The sequence below is a fragment of the Lathyrus oleraceus genome, chromosome 7 (genome assembly GCF_024323335.1).
Source record: "Lathyrus oleraceus cultivar Zhongwan6 chromosome 7, CAAS_Psat_ZW6_1.0, whole genome shotgun sequence".
Taxonomy (NCBI): Eukaryota; Viridiplantae; Streptophyta; class Magnoliopsida; order Fabales; family Fabaceae; genus Lathyrus; species Lathyrus oleraceus.
In genome coordinates, this window is record NC_066585.1 from 225197672 (window position 1) to 225223364 (window position 25693).

At 38.7% G+C, this 25693-nt stretch overlaps 2 protein-coding genes across 2 annotated transcripts; both read right to left on the reverse strand.

Annotated features, from left to right (window-relative positions):
• Positions 1-15762: 15762 nt before the first annotated feature.
• Positions 15763-17827, reverse strand: LOC127103058 (phosphoenolpyruvate carboxylase 4). Its single transcript, XM_051040352.1, has 9 exons — positions 17692-17827; positions 17441-17566; positions 17260-17361; positions 17043-17189; positions 16797-16895; positions 16593-16681; positions 16333-16459; positions 16038-16244; positions 15763-15921 (listed from the first exon to the last, which is right to left on the reverse strand). The coding sequence occupies exons 1-9, from the start codon at positions 17803-17805 to the stop codon at positions 15763-15765; spliced, it is 1170 nt and encodes a 389-aa protein (XP_050896309.1). The 5' UTR covers positions 17806-17827.
• A 1523-nt stretch (positions 17828-19350) lies between these two features.
• Positions 19351-20296, reverse strand: LOC127103059 (CDP-diacylglycerol--glycerol-3-phosphate 3-phosphatidyltransferase 1, chloroplastic-like; the record flags this gene model as incomplete). The annotated part of the gene is made up of 4 exons (XM_051040353.1): positions 19351-19539; positions 19673-19723; positions 19815-19912; positions 19996-20296. Coding segments are annotated over 4 exons (639 nt in total), but the record flags the coding sequence as incomplete, so codon positions are not given.
• Between the last annotated feature and the right edge of the window lie 5397 nt (positions 20297-25693).

Below are 25693 nucleotides of genomic sequence, written 5' to 3' on the forward strand. Positions count from 1 at the left end.
GAACTAAGGATAAAAACCTGTAGATCATGTTCTAAAAAGTTCCCAGAGTCTTAATTCCATCTATCGGATATTACAGGTTAAGATGACTGACTCATCGACCCATAATATTCTCAAGAGAAACTCGTTTAAGTGTAGTATCGCGTAACAACTGTTATCAAGTCTACACCTGAACAGTTTCTGCCCTACGTCCTAAATAGGCCAAGATAGGTTAGGTGTTCTAAGGTCCTCAGCTTCTCAGACCCAATTAGAAATAGCAATGCCTAACCACAAATACTTGTGTGACATTTCCAAATCCAAAGGATTCTCCATTGAGCAGATGGATCTCAAGTCAACTTATTAAGGACTACTTCACACAAGTCGAACATGACTATACCATCCTCCTATCTTAATTGCACTCAAGTTCGGGTTAGAACTTATCTCACCACTCAGAGATCACCAAGCACAACAAGCAGATTATATCACACATACATATATACAAACATCACATATATACAAATATATTCACAGAAAAAGTAAGCTAAACCCACTGGGTACTATTCCCCAACAGAGTCTCCACTTAATTTATGTAGCGGGAAATTCATGATCATCAAGCTATTGACAAGCTAGAGATCAAATAACAAGAGTCGCCACCGCGCTTTTATTGTTTCCAAGGGAAAAGGGAAAAGTATGAACAAAACCCAAATAGTAAGAAGTTTTCAAATAAAAACTAATAAAAATTAGAGATCACAGGTAAGGAGGTTGGTTACACAGAGGGAAGGTGTTAGCACCCAAAGTGTCCTAGGTACTCCTAGGGAGCCCTTTTTATGTGCATATGTATTTTGTACAACATGATGTTTACAAACAAATAGAATGGGGAGATGAGAAAAGAATTTATTAATTATATTTTTGTGTTTGACAAGACCTTCGGTCTTGTGCCTACGTACCAACATAAAAATGAGGGATCAAAACCTCATAGTTCGTGCTACAAATTTCAAAGTGGATGCATTGATTTTAACAAAATTTAAGTTTGAAACGCACAAAGGCCTAAAATGGTTTGAATGAGTTAGTTCTTTTTGGATTTTTTAAAGTTTAAGTCAAATATAGTTAAGTTTATTTACAAGTTTGATTTAAGTAAATAAGTTTGAAAATGCAATGGCATAAGGCAGAAGTTTCTATCTTTTTTTTGCAAAAGAGGTCAAAGTTTAGAATAAAAATAATTCACACAAAGAAGGTTTTGAAAATGGAGGGAGAGATTTTGAAATTAAAGAAATGGGGAGAATATGAAGAGGCTACCCTATGCACAAAATTTAAAAGTTTAAAGTTAAAAAGATCTGACCAAATGGGTAGCAATCCAATAGAAAAGTATGTCAATAGAAACCCAGAATTCCCTTGGAACTTTAGAATCAAGCAATACACAAATGCACAATTATATTATCTTGAAGATCAAGGCATCAAATAAATATGGCCTCATCCAAGCTTATCCACTTCATGATCTTCTCCAGAAAATAGCCCATGTAACAGATGAATTCCACAAGTCACAGGTTCAAAATAACAACTTCACAAATGATCAATGTTGTAGATGAATCTTAGAGAGATCTTCAGAGATGTATCATATGAATTTCAAATTACAAGAACTTGGTTCTTCCACAAATTGGCATTGGCCAAGTCCTTTAGCTTAGGGAGGTTGCCTAGATTCTAAGTCCATTTGTCCAAGATCAAGCCAACAATCCATTCAAAAGTTTTTTTTAGGGTTTTTATGATTATTATGTACATTAAATGGTCAAAGACCACACAAACATACAAAGCAACACAAACAAAATATATCACACAATATGGTCCAAATGGACAAAGTGAAAATTACATTAAAATAAACAATTAGAATGATATGTACAATGGAAAATGAAATAAAGTTCTAAAATAAACTGCATTGAAGTAAAAGCTTGAAATTAAAAGTTAATGGTTAGTAAGTTAGAAGTTAGTTTTGTTTTGCTTTTGATTTCAAGACATTCTTTGGAGAACACTCAACCCAGTTACCACAAGCATGGATCCTTGAACCAAAACATCTTCCAAAGGAAGGAAAGAATTCCAAGTTTCCACACAATACCATGGAAGAGGGGAGACTTACAATCTCACTAACTAGAATGCTTATGCCTTTTGTGTCACAAATTTAGCGCTATGTTAAGCAATCGTAATTGGACTTATGTAGAAGTCACAACTATTTGAGGCCGGGCAATAGACTTTTGGTGTTAATGCATGTTGGAGACATAGTATTATGAACTATGCTCATAAAACATACCACACACAAAAATATGCAAAAGGTGTGGACTAATCTCATCCATACTCATGTCAATTTTTCAATCAACTAGCATTAGGACCTTGAGATGTCATAGGCCAAATGAAAATGAATGAATGAAGAAGGGGAATTAGATGAAGAGGGAAAGGGATGAATGAGATCACAAATTAGTCAAAGGAGGATTTTTACCAAGTTAATATCATTCATTCATTTTGGGAGATGGAATGTATATTCCATCAATCCCCTAAATCCAATGATATTAACTTAACAAAGTCAAATCAACCTTGACCAAGGCCCAACAACAAACAATCAAACTCAAACAAGTCAATACAAATGGTCAACACAATTAAAATGGCATTTATTCAATTAAAAATAATAAAATAGTGCATTAAATTCAAATATGTTTTGTCCAAATCCTAAAATCTCATCAAAACACCAAAGAAATGGCCATGAGATTTATCATAGGTCAAACACGGTCAAAGGACCTTGGAGAAAGAATTTCATAATTTTTGGACACTTACAAAATATTTTTAAACAATTAAAAACAAATGCACAATCATTTAATTCATGAAAAATATAAATAATGATCTAGAAAATGATTTGAATTCAGAATATGGAAGGGAAAAATATTTGAAATTTTTTGGTGAAAGTCCCGTATTTTTTGGATCAATATTGAATTTAATATGAATTATTGAAGAAAATGCAATTAAAACAAAATATCAAAAATTCAAAAATACGTGGACCATCAGATCTCTCTCATTAATTGAGGTGGCAGATCTGAGGATCCAAAACGCGTGTTCCACATGTGTCCAAGTCAACCGCGTGGCATAGATAGTAATTCAAAGCAACGCTCAGGATTAGAACATGAATGATGGATCTTATGGTTCAGAAGTGAGACATTTCATCGCCGGAGCCAGAGCTTCGGTCATCTTCCCCGGTGATCTCCACCGGACTGGTCAAGTTGAACCATCACCAAAAAAAGAAACAGGGTCATGATCTTGAAGAAAAAATGGCACTGAGCTCGAATCTGACCTCCAATTCCTCCAATTCCAAATATATTAAGAGATATGTGGAATTGAAAAATGAGGTACATGCTCTGAGTTGCTTCGATTTGACTTCAAAGCAACTCAATCTTCTTGCCTACATTGGTAGGACTTCAGACAACCAAAGAATCAATGGAATTGATCAAGAATTTAGGAGAATCAAAGAGTTTAAAATTTCTGCAAATTACATTCAATGGAGGTCTGAACTTGATGGATCTTCAGCTTGCTCTCACTTGGACTCATTTCACTTGCTTGCAGGAGAGGAATGGAAATGTTTAGAAGCAATGGATTCCTGGAGAATTGAATTCCAAAATAGTGGAGATTCAAGCTCAAACTCAAATGAATTTATCAGGTTTATCCTATGAGAGTGAAGGGTTTAAAGAGGGGGATCAAAGTTGGTGCAATGGTGTGTGTAATTCTGAGCATATGGCCTCAATTTATAGATGAATCCATATGATATATGCACACTCTCTCCATTTTCTAAAATTGGCAAATGATCATGGAATGGTGCATGGGCGCGCATAGGCCCATGAAATGATAGCTGAAAGTCCAAATTTGAAGTTTAGATGCTTTGAAGCTTGATTGGATTGCAAGGTACATGTGCATTGATGTTTGAAGATTGATCCATGCCAAATGATATTAGCCTGTTTAAGCCATGCACAGCCTATGCATTTCTCATCTAAAATGAATGAATTTGAGCTCTTTAGAAAGTTGAGGTCAAGAGGAACAAGTTTGATGTTGAACACGTTTCCATTTGGAGCTTGGAACTTGGAGAATTTTGAGGTGGAAGTTTGGAAAAATTTGACATATCAAAAAATTTCTAAGTGTCAAGCCATATGTCTCAATATTCCACCTTGCTTAACTTTTTATAGGAGCTTCAAATGAGAAAAGTGTCTTCATCAAAATTTTAGTTCTCTCAAATACCTTCCACATGGTCACCAATTTCATGTCATTTGGATTTGAAATGATAGATTTATGCATTTTTGAAGTTTGGAAAAATCACTTGATCAATGGTATAGGTCAAAAGTGACCTATAACGTATCCTCATATCACATGCTCAAAAAATTTGAATTGGCTCCCACTCCAAACATCAAAGCTGAAGTAGACACACTGAATTTGATTTTTAAACTTGGAAATCTTTCATCTCATAAAAATTAAGCAAGTTATGGTCTTGGGAAGTTAACTTTCAAATTAGGGTTTAGACAAAATGACCTATAATGTTTCAACATAGAAAATGATCTTCCATGCAAAACTAGCTCTAGGTCTCAGCATGAAAGTTGTTTGGAATGTCATTTAGAGTAAGTTTCCTATTCGAATCATTTTCATATGGTGAAGATTGTAGGAGATAGGGTCTAGGGAGACCCAGTTTTGATCAGATGAATTCATCTGGCCAACCACCATCAACCAACTTGCTAACCCATCACCAAAAAAAGAAACAGGGACATGATCTTGAAGAAAAAATTGCACTGAGCTCGAATTTTACCTCCAATTCCTCCAATTAAAAATATATTAAGAGATATGTGGAATTTAAAAATGAGGTACATGATCTGAGTTGCTTCGATTTGACCTCAAAGCAACTCAATCTTCTTGCCTACATTAGAAGGACTTCAGACAACCAAAGAATCAATGGAATTGAGCAAGAATTTAGGAGAATCGAAGAGTTTAAAATTTCTGTAAATTACCTTGAATGGAGGTCTGACCTTAATGAATCTTGAGCTTGCTTGCACTTGGACTCACTTCATTTGCTTGCAGGAGAGGAATGGAAAGGTTTAAAAGCAATGGATTCCTGGAGAATTGAATTCCAAAATAGTGGAGATTCAAGCTCAAATTCAAATGAATTTATCTGGTTTATCCTATGAGAGTGAAGGGTTTGAAGAGGGGGACCAAAGGTGGCGCAATAGTGTGTGTAATTCTGAGCATAAGGGCCTCAACTTATAGATGAATCCATGTGATATTTGCACACTCTCTCCACTTTCCAAAATTGAGAAATGATGATGGAATGGTGCATGGGCGCGCATAGGCCCATGAAATGATAGCTAAAAGTCCAAATTTGAAGTTCAGATGCTTTGAAGCTTGATTGGATTGCAAGGTACATGTGCATTGATGCTTGAAGATTGATCCATGCCAAATGATATCAGCCTGTTTAAGCCATGCGTAGCCTATGCATTTCTCTACCAAAATGAATGAATTTTAGCTCTTTGGAAAGGTCATATCAAGAGGATCAAGTTTGATGTTGAACACTTTTCCATTTGGAACTTGGAACTTGGAGAATTTTGAGGTGGAAGTTTGGAAAAATTTGACATATCAAAAATTTTCTAAGTGTCAAGCCATATGTCTCAATATTCCACCTTGCTTAACTTTTTATAGGAGCTTCAAATGAAAAACGTGTCTTCATCAAAGTTGTATCTCTCTCAAATAAATTCAAAATGGTCACCAGTTTCATGTCATTTTGATTTGAAATGATAGAGTTATGCATTTTTGAAGTTTGGAAAAATCACTTGATCAATGGTATAAGTCAAAAGTGACCTATAATGTAGCCTCATATCACATGCTCAAAAATTTGAATTGGCTCCCACTCCAAACATCAAAGTTGAAGTAGACACATTGAATTTAATTGTGCAACTTGGAAATCTTTCATCTCATAAAAATTGAGCAAGTTATGGCCTTGGGAAGTTAATGTTTCAACATAGGAAATGATTTTCCATGCAAAACTAGCTCTAGGTCTCAACATGAAAGTTGTTTGGAATGTGATTTAGAGTAAGTTTCCTCTTCGAATAATTTTCATATGGTGAAAAGTGTAGGAGATAGGGTCTAGGGAGACCCAGTTTTGATCAGATGAATTCATCTGGCCAACCACCATCAACCAACTTGCTAATTTCCAATTCTCTTGACTTTCCTGGCTTATGGTAGATCATATAGGCATGAGATGATGAAATTTGAATTGTCCCTTGAGAAATTTGATCAATTGGTGAGATAGCTTGTTGGAGAAGTTACTCAAGATACCCAGTCTAACTAGGGTTTCCAAGGCAAATCATCCTCAAACTCTTTAAACAAACTTGATCAATATAACATGTAGAGATCATTGGGACTCATATATGATGCTTATAACCATTCTTGAATCAATTCTTGGTTGTTCTCTTTGTTCATGAGGGTCTCAAACCCTATATGTGATCAATGAATTAATGAGATCATGTCCTTCCTACAAAAAGAGTTAGACAAAAGCAAAGACATATTTTTGGTATTTTAGTTAGTAAAATGATAATATACAAGTATCATATAATCACTAAGTGTTTGGTGACCTCTTCCAAAACAAACCCAATGAAGGAGGGGTAAGGAGGATGCCAAGATATGATCCCAATGCTAATGCTTATGATGAAATTGCATGAGGGATCTTAGGGTCAAAATAGGGGTCTTACACAAATCACTATGCAGGTTGGTTTCTAAACCCATTGAATACAATGATTCTACTCCTTCTCCAAACTTTCAATTTCCTATGTTTGAGGATGAGGAAAAAACTGATGAAGAAGTGTCTGATGATTTGCCTCGTCTACTTGAGCACGAGGAAAAAGCCATTCAACCGTTCGAAGAGCAGATTGAGTTAGTCAACTTGGGTTCTGAGGATGATGTGAAGGAAGTCAAGATTGGATCTCGACTATGTCCAGAGGTTAAGAAGGGGTTGATCGATCTTCTTCGAGAGTATTCAAATGTGTTTGCTTGGTCCTATCAAGACATGTCTGGTTTGGATTATGAGATTGTGGAGCAGAGATTGTCGTTGAAGCCAGAATGCCCGCCAATCAAGCAGAAATTGAGGAGGACTCATCCTGATATGGCAGTAAAAATCAAAGAAGAAGAAGTACAAAAGCAGATCGATGTCGGTTTCCTTGTTACTGCTGAATATCTACAGTGGGTGGCCAATATTGTGTCTGTTCCGAAGAAGGATGGGAAAGCCAGTATGTGTGTTGATTATAGAGATTTGAATAAAGCCAGTCCGAAAGATGATTTCCCTCTGCCACACATTGATATGTTGGTAGACAATATAGATAAATTCAAAGTCTTTTCGTTTATGGACGAATTTTCTGGATATAATCAGATCAAGATGGAACCAGAGGATATGGAGAAGATCATATTCATTACACCCTGAGGAACATTCTGCTATAGAGTGATGACTTTTGGTCTAAAGAATGTTGATGCAACTTACTAGAGAGCAATGACCACTCTTTTTTATGAAATGATGCATAAAGAGATCGAAGTCTATGTTGATTATATGATTGCCAAATCCAATGATGAAGAAGAACATGTTGAGCATTTGTTGAAGCTATTCCAGCATTTGAGAAAGTATAAACTCCGCTTGAATCCCAATAAGTGTACTTTTGGTGTTCGTTCTGGTAAGTTGTTGGGCTTTATTGTCAGCGAGAAGGGTATTGAATTTGATCCTGCCAAGGTCAAAGCAATACAAGAGATGTCTGCACCCAAAACTGAGAAGCAAGTCAGAGGTTTTCTCAGTGTCTTAAATTATATCTCAAGATTCATTTCTCACATAACTGCCACGTGTGCGCCTATATTCAAGTTTCTTCGGAAAGATCGGTATTGTAATTGGATCGAAGATTTCTAGAAGGCTTTTGACAGTATCAAAGAGTATCTGCTTGAACCTCCGATTCTGTCTCCACCTGTTGAAGGAAGGTCGTTAATCATGTATTTGACTGTGCTTGAAGAGAGTATGGGTTGTTTTCTTTGTCAGCAAGATGAAACTGGATAGGAAGAATATGCTATTTACTACCTCAGTAAGAAGTTCATCGACTGTGAGACTCGGTATTCTATGCTAGAGAAGATTTATTGTCCATTGGCTTGGGCTGCTAAGCGTCTGTGTCTGTATATGTTGAATCATACTACTTGGTTGATATCCAAAATGGATCCAATCAAGTAAATTTTTGATAAGCCTGCTTTAACAGGGAGGATTTCCCGTTGGCAGATGTTGTTATCCGAGTATGATATTGAATTCCGATCTCAAAAAGCAATCAAAGGTAGTGTCTTGGCTGACCATTTGGCTCACCAACCCACTGAAGATTACCAGTCAGTGCAGTATGATTTTCCTGATGAAGAGATCTTGTACTTGAAGATGAAAGATTGTGATGAATCATTGCTTGAAGAATATCCAGAACCTGGTTCCCGTTGGGGCATGGTATATGATGGAGTTGTTAATCAATATGGTAATGGCATTGGGGCAGTAATTATTACTCCTCAAGGCACTCATTTTTCGTTTACAGCTAGATTGACTTTCAAGTGTACAAACAATATGGTTGAGTATGAATCTTGCATTATGGGGCTTGAAGAGGCCATCGATCTCAGAATCAAATATCTTGACGTCTTTGGAGATTCAGCTTTGGTTGTGAATCAGATCAAATGTGAATGGGAGACGAATCAACCCGGTTTGGTACCATATAGAGATTATGTGAGGAGGATTTCAACTTTATTTACAAAGGTTGAGTTTCATCATATTCCTCGAGATGAAAACCGGATGGCAGATGCTCTTGCAACATTGGCTTCAATGATTATGGTGAAGTATTTGAATGGAGTTCCCAATTTGACGGTGATGCGTCTTGATAGGCCAGCTCATGTGTTTGCTGTTGAAGAGGTCAAAGATGAGAAGCTGTGGTATTATGATATCAAATGTTTTCTTTAGAGTCAGATTTATCCCCCTGTGACATCTTTGAAAGATAAGAAGACTTTGAGGAGATTAGCCGACAACTTCAACCTGAATGGTGATGTGCTTTATAAGAGAAACTTCAATATGATTTTGCTCAGATGCGTGGATAGACACGAAGCAGGCCTGTTGATGACTGAAGTCCATGAAGGTTCCTTTGGTACTCACTCCATTGGACATACTATGGCTAAGAAAATGTTGAGAGCAGGTTACTATTGGCTGATAATGGAACCTGATTGTTGCTAGTTTGTGAAGAAATTCCAGAAGTGTAAAATTTATGCAGATAAGATTCATGTTCCTCCGACAATATTGAATGTAATTTCTTCTCCATGGCCCTTATCCATGTGCGGAATTGATACGATTGGCATGATTGAGCCCAGAGCTTCAAACGGACATTGTTTCACTCTGGTGCCTATTGACTACTTCACAAAGTTGGTTGAAGCGGCATCGTATGTGAATGTAACCAAGCCAGTTGTTGTGAGGCTTATCAAGAATCATATTATATGCCAGTATGGTGTGCCAAGTAAGATTATTACTGATAGTGGGTCGAACATGAATAATAATATGGTGGAAGCTCTTTGCAAAGACTTCAAGATTGCACACCATAATTCTTCTCCCTACAGACCTAAGATTAATGGGGCGGTTGAAGCTGCAAACAAGAACACAAGAAGATCATTCAGAAGATGGTGGTAACTTATAAGGATTGGCATGAGATGCTCTCGTTTGCTTTGCATGGGTATCGTACATCCATCCGCACTTCAATAGGGGCAACCCCTTTCTCACTTGTTTATGGCATGGAAGTTGTGCTCCCGGTAGAAGTTGAGATCCCATCATTGCGTGTCTTGATGGAAGCCAAGTTGACTGAAGTTGAATGGTGTCAGGCCAGGTATGACCAACTGAATTTGATTGAAGAGAAGAGGTTAACTGCCATGTGTCATGGTCAATTGTATCAACAGAGAATGAAGAAAGCTTTTGATAAGAAGGTCAGACCTCGGGTATTAGAAGACGGTGACCTTGTGCTCAAGAAGATTTTATCTTTCAAACCAGATTCCAGGGGAAAATGGACTCCTAATTATGAAGGCCCGTATATTCTTAAGAGAGCCTTTTCAGGCGGCGCTTTGATTCTTACAACTATGGATGGTGAAGAGTTCACTCGTCCTATGAAGGTTGATGCACTCAAGAAATACTTAGCCTAAAAAAAGAGAAGAACAACTCGCTAAGTTGAAACCCCAAAAGGGAGGCTTAGGAAAAAATGAGTGTCTCGGTGGATTGAAACCCGAAAGGGTGATCCAGGCAAAAATTAGAGACATAAAACAGAAATAATTATCCCGATAAATTGAGTACCCCACCTTGGGGAAATTTATGAAAAAGTTAGGGATTATTGCAAGTAACTGCATGCTACCGATCTTCAGTTTTAAAGACTTTCTTGAGCACAACGTTTGGTTCCGATTCATCATTCCCAACCGACGCCAAGAGCACAGTGGACATCAAAGTTGGTAGAAGGATTAGAGATCATTGTATTCAATGTAGCCCTTTTTCTATATAATTACAATTTTTCAACATTTGTAAAGATCTAATGGAGTCTTATCATTTAAAAATTACCATTCCATTAAATAAAGTTATAGATTACAATTTTTTTGCTCTTGTTTATTTTAGCTAAATAGGATAAAATTTTATTATGATCATTTTTAAAATTAAATTTTAAATCAAAATAATGTTTTCTTAAAAATATAAAAGCAGTTACGTTAAAAAGCAATCGATATCATTTAAAGGAATATCAACAGCGGTCTGAAAAGCGGTAAGCCCTAAATGCGAAGTATTGTTGGTTTTCCCCCAAGCATTTGGCATGATCTCTGTTTATTCCCCAACAGCATTTCAGCATCTCCAACCGGGTTTCGCTAGTTTCCCCAGATGAGTTTGTGATTGGCCTCCCTTGAGTTGTAGGAGCGTCACTCCAGTAGGTTGCATAGATTCAGCAAATTTTGCTTCACCGCAAGTCGTCAGAGTTACCCCTGATTCTGAGCAGTTTTGTGGTTTTCCTGTGCAAGGTTGTCCCCCATTCGATATGGTGTTGACCTAAAATTCCCTACAGAGTTGATGTAGCTGATTCCTCAGCAGATCCTCTCCTTCTCCCCATCCAGGGTTGAGTCTTCGAGATGGCTGTTTCGCTCTAGTTATTTCCTTCTTGTGTGGATTGGCTAAGAATTGCATCAATGATTCAGACCAGTGACAGTTGTATCCCCTGTGATCGTTTTGTCAGCATAATCATCATATATGCATATACATATATATATACATTCATAAATTTCATTATTTCATTATTACACTTTGTGATTCATTGTTTTTTTGATCCTCTGCTATGATGGTATACTTTTCCCCCATGCAGATTTGGTTTGTCTGTCCTCTTTCAATTGTAGAGTGTCAGCCCCCTAAGCAGAAAGAATTTAAATTTTCTCATTCCCCACTGAGTTGTTTCCTCGTGGATGATTATTATTTCTGTTTCCTCCCTGGTTGACTATCTGGATGGAACCACTCCCCTTGAGCTATATCCTCATTGGGTTGAGTCTTTAATCGACCGTTTCTTTCTAGATCTTACCTAGATAGATGCTTTTGGTCCCCTTGAGAGTCTATTACCTAGTAACTGATAATATTATTCTCAATTGTTGCAGATTTTTTACTTTTTTTGCCCGATATCAGGCAAGAGTGTCGCATCACGCGAAAAACCGGCGGGAAAACAAGAACAACAGAGCCGCCACCGTGCGTTATTTATCCCAAAAGAGGGAAAGGAAACGCTCAGAGTAAACCTGGAAAAGACAAGGTCTCGCGACCAAAGAGAATGGGTTCGGGAGTCGGTTATGCGAAGGGAAGGTATTAGCACCCCTACGCATCCGTAGTACTCTACGGGATCCACGCACAAAAGAAAGGAAAATGGTTGCTAAACATTGCTCACACACACAACTGGCTGGAAGAGACACAAGAAAACAAACAAGACTGAAACTGAACTCGGCAGGATATCGCGTCCTGGGCCTACTTAGTCTATCAGGCATAGACATCAGAGTCAAAGTAGTTCGGACTGGGGAAACGACACATGCTCGCTAGGATATCACATCCTATGCATACGTATCTCCTTGGACGAAGGAGAATCAGAGCATTCGTAGCTCGGCTGACACGCACACAAACAAACACAGGCAAAGGCAAACGTGGAGCCTGAATGCCAATCACTGGACTTACATCAGCATCCGAACCAAAACGCACGCAAGAAAGGCAAACATGGAGCCTGAATGCCAATCACTGGGCTTACATCAGCATCCGAACCAAACAAACCCACACTGGAACCCAAATGCCACTCGATGGACTTACATCAGCTTCCAAGCACACAACAAGACAAAACAAAGACACAGGCGCCCGGAGAGATCTGCTCATCTCCTGCCTACGTACCTCATCTGGCATGAGGATCAGGGCGACGTAGTTCCCCTACGGAGGGAGAAAGGACTAGCCTAACCAGATAACAGAGGGAGACACAACTAGGGAGACTACGACTCGAGCCTAGATGTTATCATGCAAAGTCAACCCTAAGTTAAGGTTTCTAGCTAACTGGCACAGGGAGCCAGCCTATCCTAGTCATGACTTGCACGGTGCGCAAGCCACACACACACTTAACTTGCACAGGAAGCAAGCCAAGCAAAACCTAACTTGCACAGGAAGCAAGTCTAAACTAACCCTAACTTGCACAGGAAGCAAGTCAAACAAACATACAAGCACAGGTAGCACACACTATACACAAGCAAGTGGCTCAAACAAGGTTAGGTTTTAGTCGAGGGGTCATATCAACCTCAACAAACAAACCTCTGGAACTGGGTGAATGTGCTCTTAACCTTGCCATTGAGGGGCTAAGGTGAAGCAGATGAAAGGTGAGTGAAGATAAGACTTCACAGCTCTTATCCCTGGCCCGGGAGAGCTTAAGACAAGAATGTGTGGGTTCAGAAGGTGGGAACCCTTCTACACATTTAAAACTGACTCAACTGTACAATTGTACAAGATCTTGGGTTTGTATCTGCAATGCATCAACACAGTGGTGTGAGCAAAACAGAAGACACACTGAATAGCAGGGGATAGGTTGCTTATCCCTTGGTTCTGCCAATTGCCTCTTCACTTAGGAGGTCTTTGACTCTATGCAAGGACAAAAGTAAACAGTCACAAACATTGCCTCTTAAGGAGGACTTCAGACAGTTGCCTGGCCAAGTAACAGGCCAGGTCTTCCAGACTACATGAAGATAGAAAGGCATACCTCAATGCAAATTGCTTATCAAGCAAAGCAAAGCAAAGTTCACAAGGAACTAAAAGCAACTAAAGTACCTGAAATCAGTCAAGCACAGTTAGTATACAAGTCAAAGTTAAATCAGAATGAAACAAAGGTTAACAGTCAGCACAAGCAGATAAATGTGCAAGGCACAAGGTTCAGGGCATGTGAGCCAAGCAACCTACAAAACAAGCATGTTAGTCATGATATTCAAGCAAACTCATATCAAAATAATTGGCTTCATTGGTCATTTGTTGGTCAACCTGAAAACACAAGCTCAAACATAAGTCACAGGACCACTAGGACAAGCCTAGGGTCAAAAATAAATGAGAAAGTCAAAACAGCAAGCAATGTCCAATCAAAATCAAATTCAAACATTTAGGAAGCAAACCCAATTGGTTTCACATTCATATCAATCATCATCATCATTTCATGAACAAAAGAAGTCAAAGCATGGCATTCAGAAGCTCATAGGAGTCAACAGAAAGACTTGCATCAAAAGCAATCTTAAACATTTCCAAAAATCACCAAATAAATCATGACCAATCACAACCCACAGCATGGTAAGCATGTCAAATTTCATCTCATTTGGACAAGTGGAAGGCAGTCAATGAAAATCAGAAAGTCAAAGCAATTTTGGACATGCTCAAAGAAGTCAACCAAACATGCATCAACTTAGAAAAATCATAAATCAGAGATGGTGTATGATAAATGAATGGGACTAAAACCATGGCAAATATGAGGATGTCTAGTTATCTCATGTAAAATTTCATGTCCATCTAATAAAGTATGAGAATTTCACAAATGAAATGGGAACATGTGTCACAAAAAGTCAACATTTGACTAAACAGGGGAGAAAATCTCAAACAATTAGGAAATGCCACAAATAATTCCAAGAAAATTCACATGTAAACTAGACATACAAGAGTACATTCATGCAAAAATTCAAACCAATTTGAGTTCAAGAAGCATGGTAATGAAAATCATGAAGTTGGACATCAATGGTGTGACACAAATTGTCACACCCTAATTCAAAAATTCATAACTCACAAACCAGCAATGATAAATTCACAAACTCTACTCCAAAATCACCATCAATGTGTCTAGTTTAAGCACACAAAATTTGGGAGCCATTGGATAAAGTATCATCATTTCACAAATGTTTTGGCAAAGTATACAAAATATGCATACATGTCACAAACCCTCATACCAATTAAAATCCATTGATCACAAAATTCTGGAAAAATTATGATAAAAAAGTAGAGATCATGATGAAGATAATGCAAAAAATCCCATGAAATTTGGATTAAAATTGGTGGAGTTATGATTTTTACAAGATGAGTATCACAAATGAAATAAAAATGGAAAAACAACATGACTTAATGGGACATGGGGGCACGGCCGTGGCATTTTTGTAATTATCCGTGCCACTTAATGATACGCGGTCGTTTTGGCCACGAGAATGAAATGTTCCTATTGGTTGTTGACTAACAGACCATGCCATGCACGTGAAACAAACAGAAATTCTGGGAAATGGATTTTGAAATTAGGGTTTCTACACAGTAACAGTACCTTCATCTCTTCCAAATTCGACTCATCCAATTTTTTTCCAGAAAATGCAATTGTATATACAAAAATGATCAGCAAACAACAAGCAACATGAATCCATCATTGGTTTTCACTAAATCATCACAAAGCTCAAGAATCGAGCAAGAATGCAAATCAACATCAAACTTCATTTTAACATAACTTCATGAATATCCAACCATTTCAAAAAACAAAACCATCATGAAGCTCAGCATGGAGAGATCTTTTTAAAGCATGTATTGATTTAACAAAATGAGGAGGTTACCAGTTCTGAAGAGCAAATGAAGATTCAAGTGTTCACTACAACAAACAAGACCTTAGACAGCGCTTTTTTTAGCCTTAGACAGCGCTTTAAAGCGCTGTCTAAACCTCCGCTGCTAAAGGTTTAGACAGCGCTTTTTTAAATCTTAAAAGCGCTGTCTAAGCCCCCCCCTTAGACAGCGCTTTGGCCAAAAGCGCTTTCTAAGACCCTTCTATTTTAATTTTTTTAGGTATACCTTAGACAGCGCTTTTCAAAAAGCGCTGTCTAAGCCCCCCCCCCCTTAGACAGCGCTTTTGCCTAAAGCGCTTTCTAATCCCCCCTTAGACAGCGCTTTTTACAACCATTCAATTTCTAAATATATTCGTTACATTTTCATTAAACTAAATTCATTCCACCATTTCCATACATACAAAATCACCACTACAATTACAACATTACGACTTTAGCCCAATTCATACATTCATTTCCCACACTCACATTACAATCCTAATTCAAAACACTTGGAATTCAAGTACAACAATAAAAATCCACTTGAAACTTGTCCTTAGCATACACCAACGCTCCACGACTTTCAAATGTCCAAAACTCCAATCGTAGTCAGATTCTATGAATCCAACCACAACTTGGTGGGAGAGGCGGACAAAGAGTTGCGAGTAGTACTGCGGTTGTGTATATTTCAAGTTGTCTAACAGCTATCTGTGGTAACCCAAACTTGGCCTCTACCATTTCTCCCTGCTCAGTAGACCGAAGTGTGCCCTGCAATGCACCATGGGAAAATTTTACAACCGCGTCCCCTCTTAACCTTCGCATCAAGCAGAACATTTTTAGAAAGAAAAAAAATTAACAATGATAAAGCTAAATGTATAACCTACCATCACAGATCCGGGTGGCTGGGATTGAATAGCCAGATATGTAGGGCCACCACCCCGGCCAATACTGCCTCCACGGCCATGGAACAGTGTAACTTTAATACCATAATCATTGCAAGCAGCAACAACATCCTCCTGAGCTTTGTAAAGTTCCCATGCAGCAGTGAAGCGTCCAGCATCTTTACCAGAATCAGAATATCCAACCATAACCTGCATATACAAATTTACAACACTATCAAATGAATTTCACATGATAACTGTAACATAAAATCAAATACACCTCGGATTAAAAAGGTACCTCTTGATGACCGTTGTGATTCTTAATGACGTGTTCGTGGTACCAGTCTATTGATAAAAGTTTCCGGATAACTGAACCAGCTTCTCTTAGGTCCTTCACGGTTTCAAATAGAGGGACAACCCGCAACCTGTTGTAAACACGTCATAAGATTCAAATATTCACAAAACAAACATAATAGACAAGTAATTTTTCATCTAAAGCACCATTTCGATCACACAAATTGAAAGATAAATAAGTTCGACTTAAGGTTTCCTACTTACGTTCCACCAGGACATGCTCTTCCCAACTCTCCAGTAGCAGCGAGCCGTGCATCCTTTTGTAAAAGCTCAACTGCAAGAACATCACTTGCCTGACAATCAATAAAAAGTGGATAAAATTTCATTAATAATTAGATAGAAAAATGAAGGATCTGAGGATTGATTAATGATTTAGCACAAGTTGTAGCCATAAGCAATTAGTCATACACTTGAGGCCATAGAGATCACATAAGCTCCAAGTGAATCACTCCCTAGTTCAGCAGCAATTTGGAATGTATCCAAGACTTCTTTAACATCAGCCGGGACCTAAAAAAATCAAGATACCAATCAGAAATAGCAAGAACTTTGAATAGATCACAGGCCTCGGTAAATTAGAAATATCACAATGGTGGTAATATAACTGGTCAAGACTCGGTACATTGTATAAAAAGTGAAAACTCTTAACTGTCTCACCTCTATACTGACAGGAACTAGTGGCCTCTTCCCTTTCAGCTCTCTAGTTAAGAAATCTAATTTCTTTTCTTCATCCCATTCACTGTAAGTACCCATATCCAAATACGTTGTGATTGCATCAAGCGTGTCAGCATGTCTCCCTGATTCCTGTAATACAGATCGTTTCAGAACATAGTTGATTACTACAGAAATGATAAAAATCAAATACAAATCAGACCTGGCGCAAGTCAAGCTTCATTAGAACCATTCCAAAGGTAGCAACTCTACGAATGAGATCAGCAAGTCGACCATCAGCTAGCACCCCGGATCCGTATGATTGCTGAAGACACGGAAGGTTAAATAGCAATTGTGGAGTGTGGACAAACCATTCAGGAAAAAGAGGGAATGAGAAAGAGTACCAGAGATTCATAGCAGAGAAGCAGAGGTTCCAAAAGCTGGTCAGCAGTTTCATAATAATCCAAAGGATCGTAGTCACATGCAACATCCTCAAGAAGAAGTTCTAACCGTCTACGGCTCCTCTCAAGCTGAACACACAAATTTCATGCATTTATTTGAATGGTGATTTTAAACTCAAATTGCGAGTTGCTATATCAAAACCGAAAATATGTGATTTCAAGTACTCATCACCGGAATCAATCTGAAGCAATACCTTATCCTTTACATTTCCCAAGACAACTCTATAAGGAGCAATTCCAGGAAGTTGAGGAAGCTGTGGCTCTAAAAGCTTCTGAAAACCGGACTTTCCTGTTTGGGATTCTGTCATTTTATTTAAATGCAGCTAATTGACCATGAAGTAAAAATGATAGACCTTCTTTAAAGCATTGCTGACTCGACGCAAATAATGAGGAACAGCTTTCCAGAGTGATTGCTCCACTATATTCAAACCTTGGAAGATAAAAAAAATGTTATTATATGCCAAGTTGTTATTTTTCTTTTCACGTGAACTAGAAAACCTTGATACTCGAGAAACTTACCAGCTCTAGCTTCATCAACCGGAGTGGGTTTTTGGCGCCTAAGCTCGTCTGTCTGCCATATTGAAGTTATCTCTCTCACCTACCAAATCGATATAGCACATGAGAATATACGAAACATTTCCACTTAATAGTTAAACAGATAGTTTCTATCCTCTAACAGTACAGTGTCTTTCTAGAGTGAAAATCCAGTCCTGCCACCATAAACACAAATGATCAGTCCTGCAAAACAATCAAAGCCAAGATGGTGTGTAAAGTACACAACAATGTCCTTTGTTTCAATCTCCCGATTCAAAGCGCAAACCGAATTTTGTGAATCCACAATTGTGGATACAAGCATGGTCCATGAAACCGAGCAACATAAAGTGAGACAAGTGATACTGCTCTCATATGATAGCACTCTTATGGGCATAACCGAACAATTCATTTTCAACCAGCTGCACAAGAACTGACAGTCTTTAAACAGAGTTAATTAGTAACAGTTTCTTTGGATGAACTGAACCTAACCCTAGCCAGTCTGCCATACCAACCAGCAGCATGCCTATAAAAATCTCCAACAAGCAGTTCAATACCACAGTGCATCATGGTATTAACAACAACTAGTCGTTTTGTTTTCCATCTAATCACCACTTTCAATACAATAAACTCATCATTCCATAGAAAGTTAATAAGTTCAGTTAACCAACTCATTTAATCATGGCAAGTTCACAATGTCCAAGTGCAGTTCAGTCCAAAAATTATAAGGTATCTGATTTGGTCACTAATGCAAAACCAGTAAATCAGGGCAAAGTATGATGTCTCAAAAGCATAATGAAAATACACGAGTATGGCTAATTTACCATATAAATATGGATCTCAGTGAGTCAGAGAATTAAGCTTTTGGGTAATTATATACTAATTATGCATCACCAACATGCCAAAGCAAAATACAATTACAGGTATATACACAAGATGGAAACAAAATGTCACCCCTAATTAAACTATCAGAGATTTCGCTCCCAGAGCACCGTAGATTAAAACAATAGATCATCAAATGCTTGAAAAATCTCCATTCCCACACACAAACTGATTATCTAACCCACCTTGGCTTCGGCCCAGTTCACTCAGTAGTATGAAAAATAACATCATTAGTAATTCTTATTCTTTGACTGTTACAGTGAACACCAGTTTAATTGTAAAGGTAAGTTGGTGTAGTAAGAGTTCATTCATTAGTACACATAAACACGTTACAAACAAAACATCAAAGAACAAAATATGAAAAATGGAACAAAATAAAGAAATATAATAATACAAAACAATTAAGATGCATGAATTTAGTGATACATGAAGAAGGACCCTCACACAGTTCCCAATGATGTAAAGAAGAGCTTATTAGTAAAGCATGCATTAGAAGTCAGATAAGCATTCATTACCTCTCTGCCAATGATGGCAATGGCAGGTATAGGTAGTAACCAGGGTGCTTGTGCAAACAAACCAACATCCAAAGGTCTAGTACATAATAAAACCAATGTGGCAGCAACCATAAGCTGCATTGAGTAGAACACATGCATGTTTAACATTATTAGTTTCAATACAAATTTTCTACTTTTAGATTCATTAACATGTGCCTTTCGGTATGCAATTGCAATTGCATCAAAAGTTAAGAATTGGAAGAAATACCTTATCAGCTACAGGATCTAAGAATGCACCAAATGAAGATTTTAAATTCATCTGCATTGCAAGCAACAAATTTAGTAAAAGAAAAAAGTGATAGAAGAAAAATATAGGGTTAGTTAGTGGTGTTTGAAATGAATTGAATAACCTTGCGAGCAATGTAACCATCAAGCCAATCTGTAACAGAAGCAGCAATGAAGATTGTGGTAGTAGCTACTGTTCCTTGCCAACCATCCAAATAGAAAGCTACACAGAACACAATTATATACAAAAATAGATAAAATTGAAAATGAAAATGTTGCAGTGAGCGGAATAGGGGAAACACTTACTGGCAACAAGAAGCGGCACGGCGGCGACACGGCCAAGAGTGAGAATGGTGGGTAGAGTGAGCAATTTGGAAGATTGTGGTTGTTCTTGTTCTTGTTCTGGTTCTGGCTGTGGTGGAACGGTAGAAACTAGGGCTTTTCCAGAAAGCCCCAAATTGGCGGAGAAAGAGGGGGGTTTATTGGAAATTGGGAATTTAGTTGCGGAGGAGGTGTATCTGAAGCGTTTGTGTTGGTGGAAGTTTCTGGAGGTGAAGGAGTTTGAGAATGAGAGGAAGAGGGGTTTGACGGCGGCGGTGGCGGCGGTTGAAAACAAATTGTTTGTTTTAATACAAATACGAAAGAGAGAAAGAGAAAATAAAATATGGTTTAAACTGAAAGACTTTAAACAGCGCTTTCTCAAAAGCGCTGACTAAGGTCTATATTTAAAAGCGCTTTCTAAAAGCGCTGTCTAAGGGGGGTCTTAGACAGCGTTTTCTAAAAGCGCTATCTAAGACCCCCCCTTAGACAACGCTTTCATTATTTTTTTAGAACATTTTCCGTGTTTTATTTTTATCTTAACCTTAGACAGCGCTTTCTTTCAAAAGCGCTGTCTAAGATGCGCTGTTAAAAAACTTTTTTGGCGTAGTGGTTTTCTGGCCCTTAATGCTTGAAACAGATGGAGATTATACTTCCACAAGTTGAATGGTGAAGAAAGCTTGATTCATGGATGCTTGCTCGTGCTTGAAATCCAATCTGCCATGGATGGTCCTTTGAGAGAGCAGAACTCGAGGCTGCTATACAGTTGATGTTTGCTGCTGCAAAAGGCTCTCAAATGTTGGCCAAGTGATGGAACAATGAAGATTTGCTTGAGTGCTTTGAAGGTTTTGAACAGAAATTGCAATTTGGTGAAAATGCAAAATGAGAGAGAATGAGGATTTCTGTGGTTAGAGGCTGCAACTAGGGGTTTCATTCAGCAGAAAAAATGATGTGTGTCTGCTGTTTTTGTGGTACTTGATGGTTCAAGAAAATATGGAGTAGAGTGGGTGAAAGTGTACTTTCTTTCCAATTTTCAAGCAACTAGGTGATGGCTATGTGTACTGCACAAGAATGGGTCTCCAACAAGTCATAAACCACATTTCTGAACTATTTCAATTGGCCAAATGGTTTAAAAATGATTATTTTGAAAAGTCAAAATTCAACTCACTTGAAATTAATTAAGGCAAGTTCAAAAAGGCCATTTTGCATGGTGATGTTTTGGTGAATGATGGTTACATTTTTGGAAAGAGGGGATCAAATGTGACTTGTAGGAAAAAACCCCACCCAAATTGGCCAAATGGTTTGAGAGATATGGCCTTTTGAAGTTCAAAAATTTCTGAAAACGATTCGATCATAACTTGCCAACCATACATGGGAATTGAATGTTCTTGGACTTTTTGGAAATGGGAGAACAAGATCTTCAACTTTCATGTTGGGAAAAAATTCATTTGAAGCTTGTATCATGATGTAAGTTTGAGGATCAAGACTTTCCATTTTTGGTAAGTTTCAGTTACAGGTCCAGTTTCCATTTTTGGAAATTTATGATCTGGCTTCAAATTCTTCCATGATGGTGTTTGACATGATATATGAGGCCTATATTGACATGAATGAGACCTCTCAAACCAATTTCCATCATCAAATCACTGATTAAATGGACAGTTGACCAACAGTTGACTTTTAGGGTTTCTGACTGACTGTGCATTGACTGATGACTTCTGAACATCCAATCCTTGACCAAAACACTTCAAATGGATCCCCAAGTCATGTGAACATGTTGGACCAACCCTAGGGCCTTGGCTTCTTGAGAATTTGTACTTGCTTGCTTGGTTGACTGATCTCCTGATCAGTTTGACCTAATTTCTTGATTGGCTTGCACTTGAGGCAAATGGGACAATGCAATGCTATGTAAATGGACCATGATATGCTATGACCTAATATGAGAATGTATGTACAATGATAGGTGCAAATTTGAGGTGTTACAGCTGCCCCTATTCAATCAGCTGGGAACCCGAATGGATGAGAGCAACGGCTGTCAAACTTTCAGGGTAAACAGGGATTCAATACCAAGAACCGTAGAAATTTGCACTCTGCCGGATATGATACAAGAAGAACCACGTCATTTACTGATGACGCCTGCAATTGACAACTTCAGAAAGGCGAAACCATTTACCGATGGTTAAAAGCTGGTAACTTGACATTTACCGATATCAACTTCAGCAAGACCATTTACCGATGGCTGCTGGGAAACAACTTCTGATGTAAAAGGAAGCAAAACCATTTACCGATGGTGGCTTCAAAGAAACTTGACATTTACCGATATCAACTTCAACTCGACCATTTACCGATGGCTACTGCAACTGGGGATCCGATATTTACCGATATCGAAGAAAACGGGGCCATTTACCGATGGCGGATAAAACTGGGCATTCAATATTTACCAATATCGAAGCATACAGGGCCATTTATCGATGGCGTCTCCACTTGAGGAGGAACAAAATCTTTGTGGTGTAATCAAACAAGACGTTTACCGACGACTTCTGGGGATCTTGATTTTATCAACAAGGAAACAAAGCATGACCAGACATTTACCGATGACTGGGATGAGACTCGACGTTTACCGACATCGAAAGATGATGTTTACCGACATTAAAACAAACGACCAGACATTTACCGATGACTGGGGAACACTTCACTAAGGGAAAAAACAAATATTTGCAATTGGAAACCAGATAGGACATTTACCGATGACTCTACTGGGGATTATCAGACATTTACCGATGACTGAGGAAAAGACTCGATGTTTACAGACATCGAAAGAGGATGTTTACCGACATCAAAAAATGACCAGACATTTACCGATGACTGGGGAGAAAACCCGATGTTTACAGACACCAAAACAATGATGACCAGACATTTACTGATGACTGGAGAGAATACCCGATGTTTACAGACACCGAAACAATGGTGTTTACCGACACCAAAAATGATGACCAGACATTTACTGATGACGGGAGTGAGACTCGATGTTTACAGACACCGAAACAATGGTGTTTACCGACACCAAAAGATGATGACCAGACATTTACTGATGACTGGGGAGAATACCCGATGTTTACAGACACCGAAACAATGGTGTTTACCGACACCAAACAAAGAAACACACGCGAGTGCTAGTATGACACTCACCGGTATCACAAGAACGACTTTTAGATATGTCAAGGCAAGGTTGACCACTTGCTGGGGGTTTCACTGGGGAGAAACAAACTTTCTGTCACCAACGGGTGAGGTAATAAACCTCTGTGGGGATATCAATCCTGAATGCTGTCAAGAGCATCTGTAGCAGACTTGCTGTGCTGATGTTGAATGAAATGATCCGCCTCTGCCGGGGATACAGTCTGGTGAGGTTAACACATGAATGCATATGTTTGAATTTTTCTATGGCGTAATGTTCCATATTGAATGGGAATGCTACGCAGTTTGAGGATGCAATGATCACTAAAATGCAAAAATGCAAAAATGATGAAAGATTCCGGCTGGGGAGCCAAAACTGATCGGGTACTCCAACTCTGCGGGGAGACTCTGCAAGGAGAGCAACGACTTCTCACTCATGTTGAAGAATAGCACTGCTGCTGGGGGAAGGTAAACTCCGCTGGGGATATCCTTCAGTCCACAGATAGGATAAATGCTGGAGATAAATTTCAAAGAACCTGCCTCACTCGGGGAGGAAATCGGCAAATACAAGCCTGCTGGGGATAGGCAATCCTTAGATCTGTTGGGGAATAGAAGGCACTATCCACAGACGTCTCCGCAGGGGAACATATCTCTGATAGCTTCCAAACTTGCTTGGGGAAAATATCTGCTGAGGAAACGTCCTCACAGATGCCAACCTGAAAAACAGCACAACAAAATGCCCCCAGGGGATACATGGACAAGATACGCTCAAGTGTCCTCAACATTCAAAATGATTTTCAAAAGTTTTGTCTTTTTGCACGTTATTGTGTAGCCTTCATGTTCTTATATGCAATGCTTATCAAAAATTCGGACATTTTTGCAAACAAAACAGTAAAAATAAAAACCAAAGAGCTATTTATCTGAATAACGATTTTTATTGATTGAAAATGTGCCTGAAAAGGCAAATACATTGGGAGGCAATTCCTAGAAAGAGGTAATTGCGCACAAAAGGAAAAATCTATCCTAATGACAACGTGAACACGACATCCACTATTTCCCAATTCTGTTATAACTCACAGATTATCAGTTTTCCTCCCAACTCCTTGCTTTCTGAGAAGAATGACTGGACGGATCACATCTTTCGAGATGGCAGATGACAAAGCTTGATGAAGTACAGACAACTCAGACTGTAGTCTTCGCTATCCCTCTTTTGGCTGGATCGCCCTTTCGGGTTTTCAACCCACCGGGATACCCATTTTTGCCTAAGCCGCCCTTGCGGGTTTTCGACTTACCGGGTGTACAAATTCTTTTCATTTTATCCCTAATTTTTGCCCGAACCTTTTCTTTCTGTTTTTTGGTTCGCCGGGATGCCCCTTTTTTTGCCTGGACTCTTTTTTCTTTTTGTCCAGCGGGTCAATTTATGCGAAGTATTTTTTGACTACATCTGAGTTAACAGAAGACGGAAAATCTTCACCATCCATAGTTGTAAGCATCAAGGCTCCACCGGAGAATACCTTTTTCACAACATACGGACCTTCATAGTTAGGAGTCCACTTGCCCCTGTTATCTGTACCGGGAGGGAGGATCCTCTTCAAAACTAGATCACCGATCTGATAGCTTCGAGGACGCACTTTCTGATCAAAGGCTCGCTTCATCCTTCGCTGATACAACTGTCCATGACATACAGCTGCTAGCCGTCTCTCCTCTATAAGGCTCAACTCGTTAAACCTTGTTCGAATCCACTCGGCTTCGTCCAGTTTGACATCCAATAAAACTCTCAGAGAAGGAATCTCCACTTCAACAGGTAGAACAGCTTCCATACCATACACAAGGGAGTAAGGGGTTGCCCCGATCGACGTACGTACTGAGGTACGGTACCCATGCAAAGCGAAAGGCAGCATCTCATGCCAATCCTTGTACGTAACGACCATCTTCTGCACAATCTTCTTGATATTCTTGTTTGCCGCTTCTACAGCACCATTCATCTTCGGTCTGTAAGGAGAAGAATTGTGATGTTCAATCTTGAAATCTTTACAAAGCTCTTTCATCATCTTGTTATTGAGATTCGAACCATTGTCAGTGATGATTCTCTCAGGAACTCCATAACGACATATGATTTCCTTCTTGATGAACCGGGTAACCACTTGTTTGGTAACGTTAGCATAGGAAGCTGCTTCCACCCATTTGGTGAAATAGTCAATCGCAACCAAGATGAAGCGATGTCCATTCGAAGCAGTGGGCTCAATCTTCCCAATCATATCAATGCCCCACATGGCAAACGGCCAAGGCGAATTCATGACATTCAGAGGGCTTGGTGGTACATGCACCTTATCAGCATAGATTTGACACTTATGGCACTTCCAAGCATACTTGAAACAATCGGATTCCATAGTCATCCAGTAATAACCCGCTCTCAACAATTTCTTAGCCATTGCATGTCCGCCGGCATGAGTACCAAAGGAACCTTCATGAACTTCCTGCATTAACATGTCTGCCTCGGGTCTGTCCACGCATC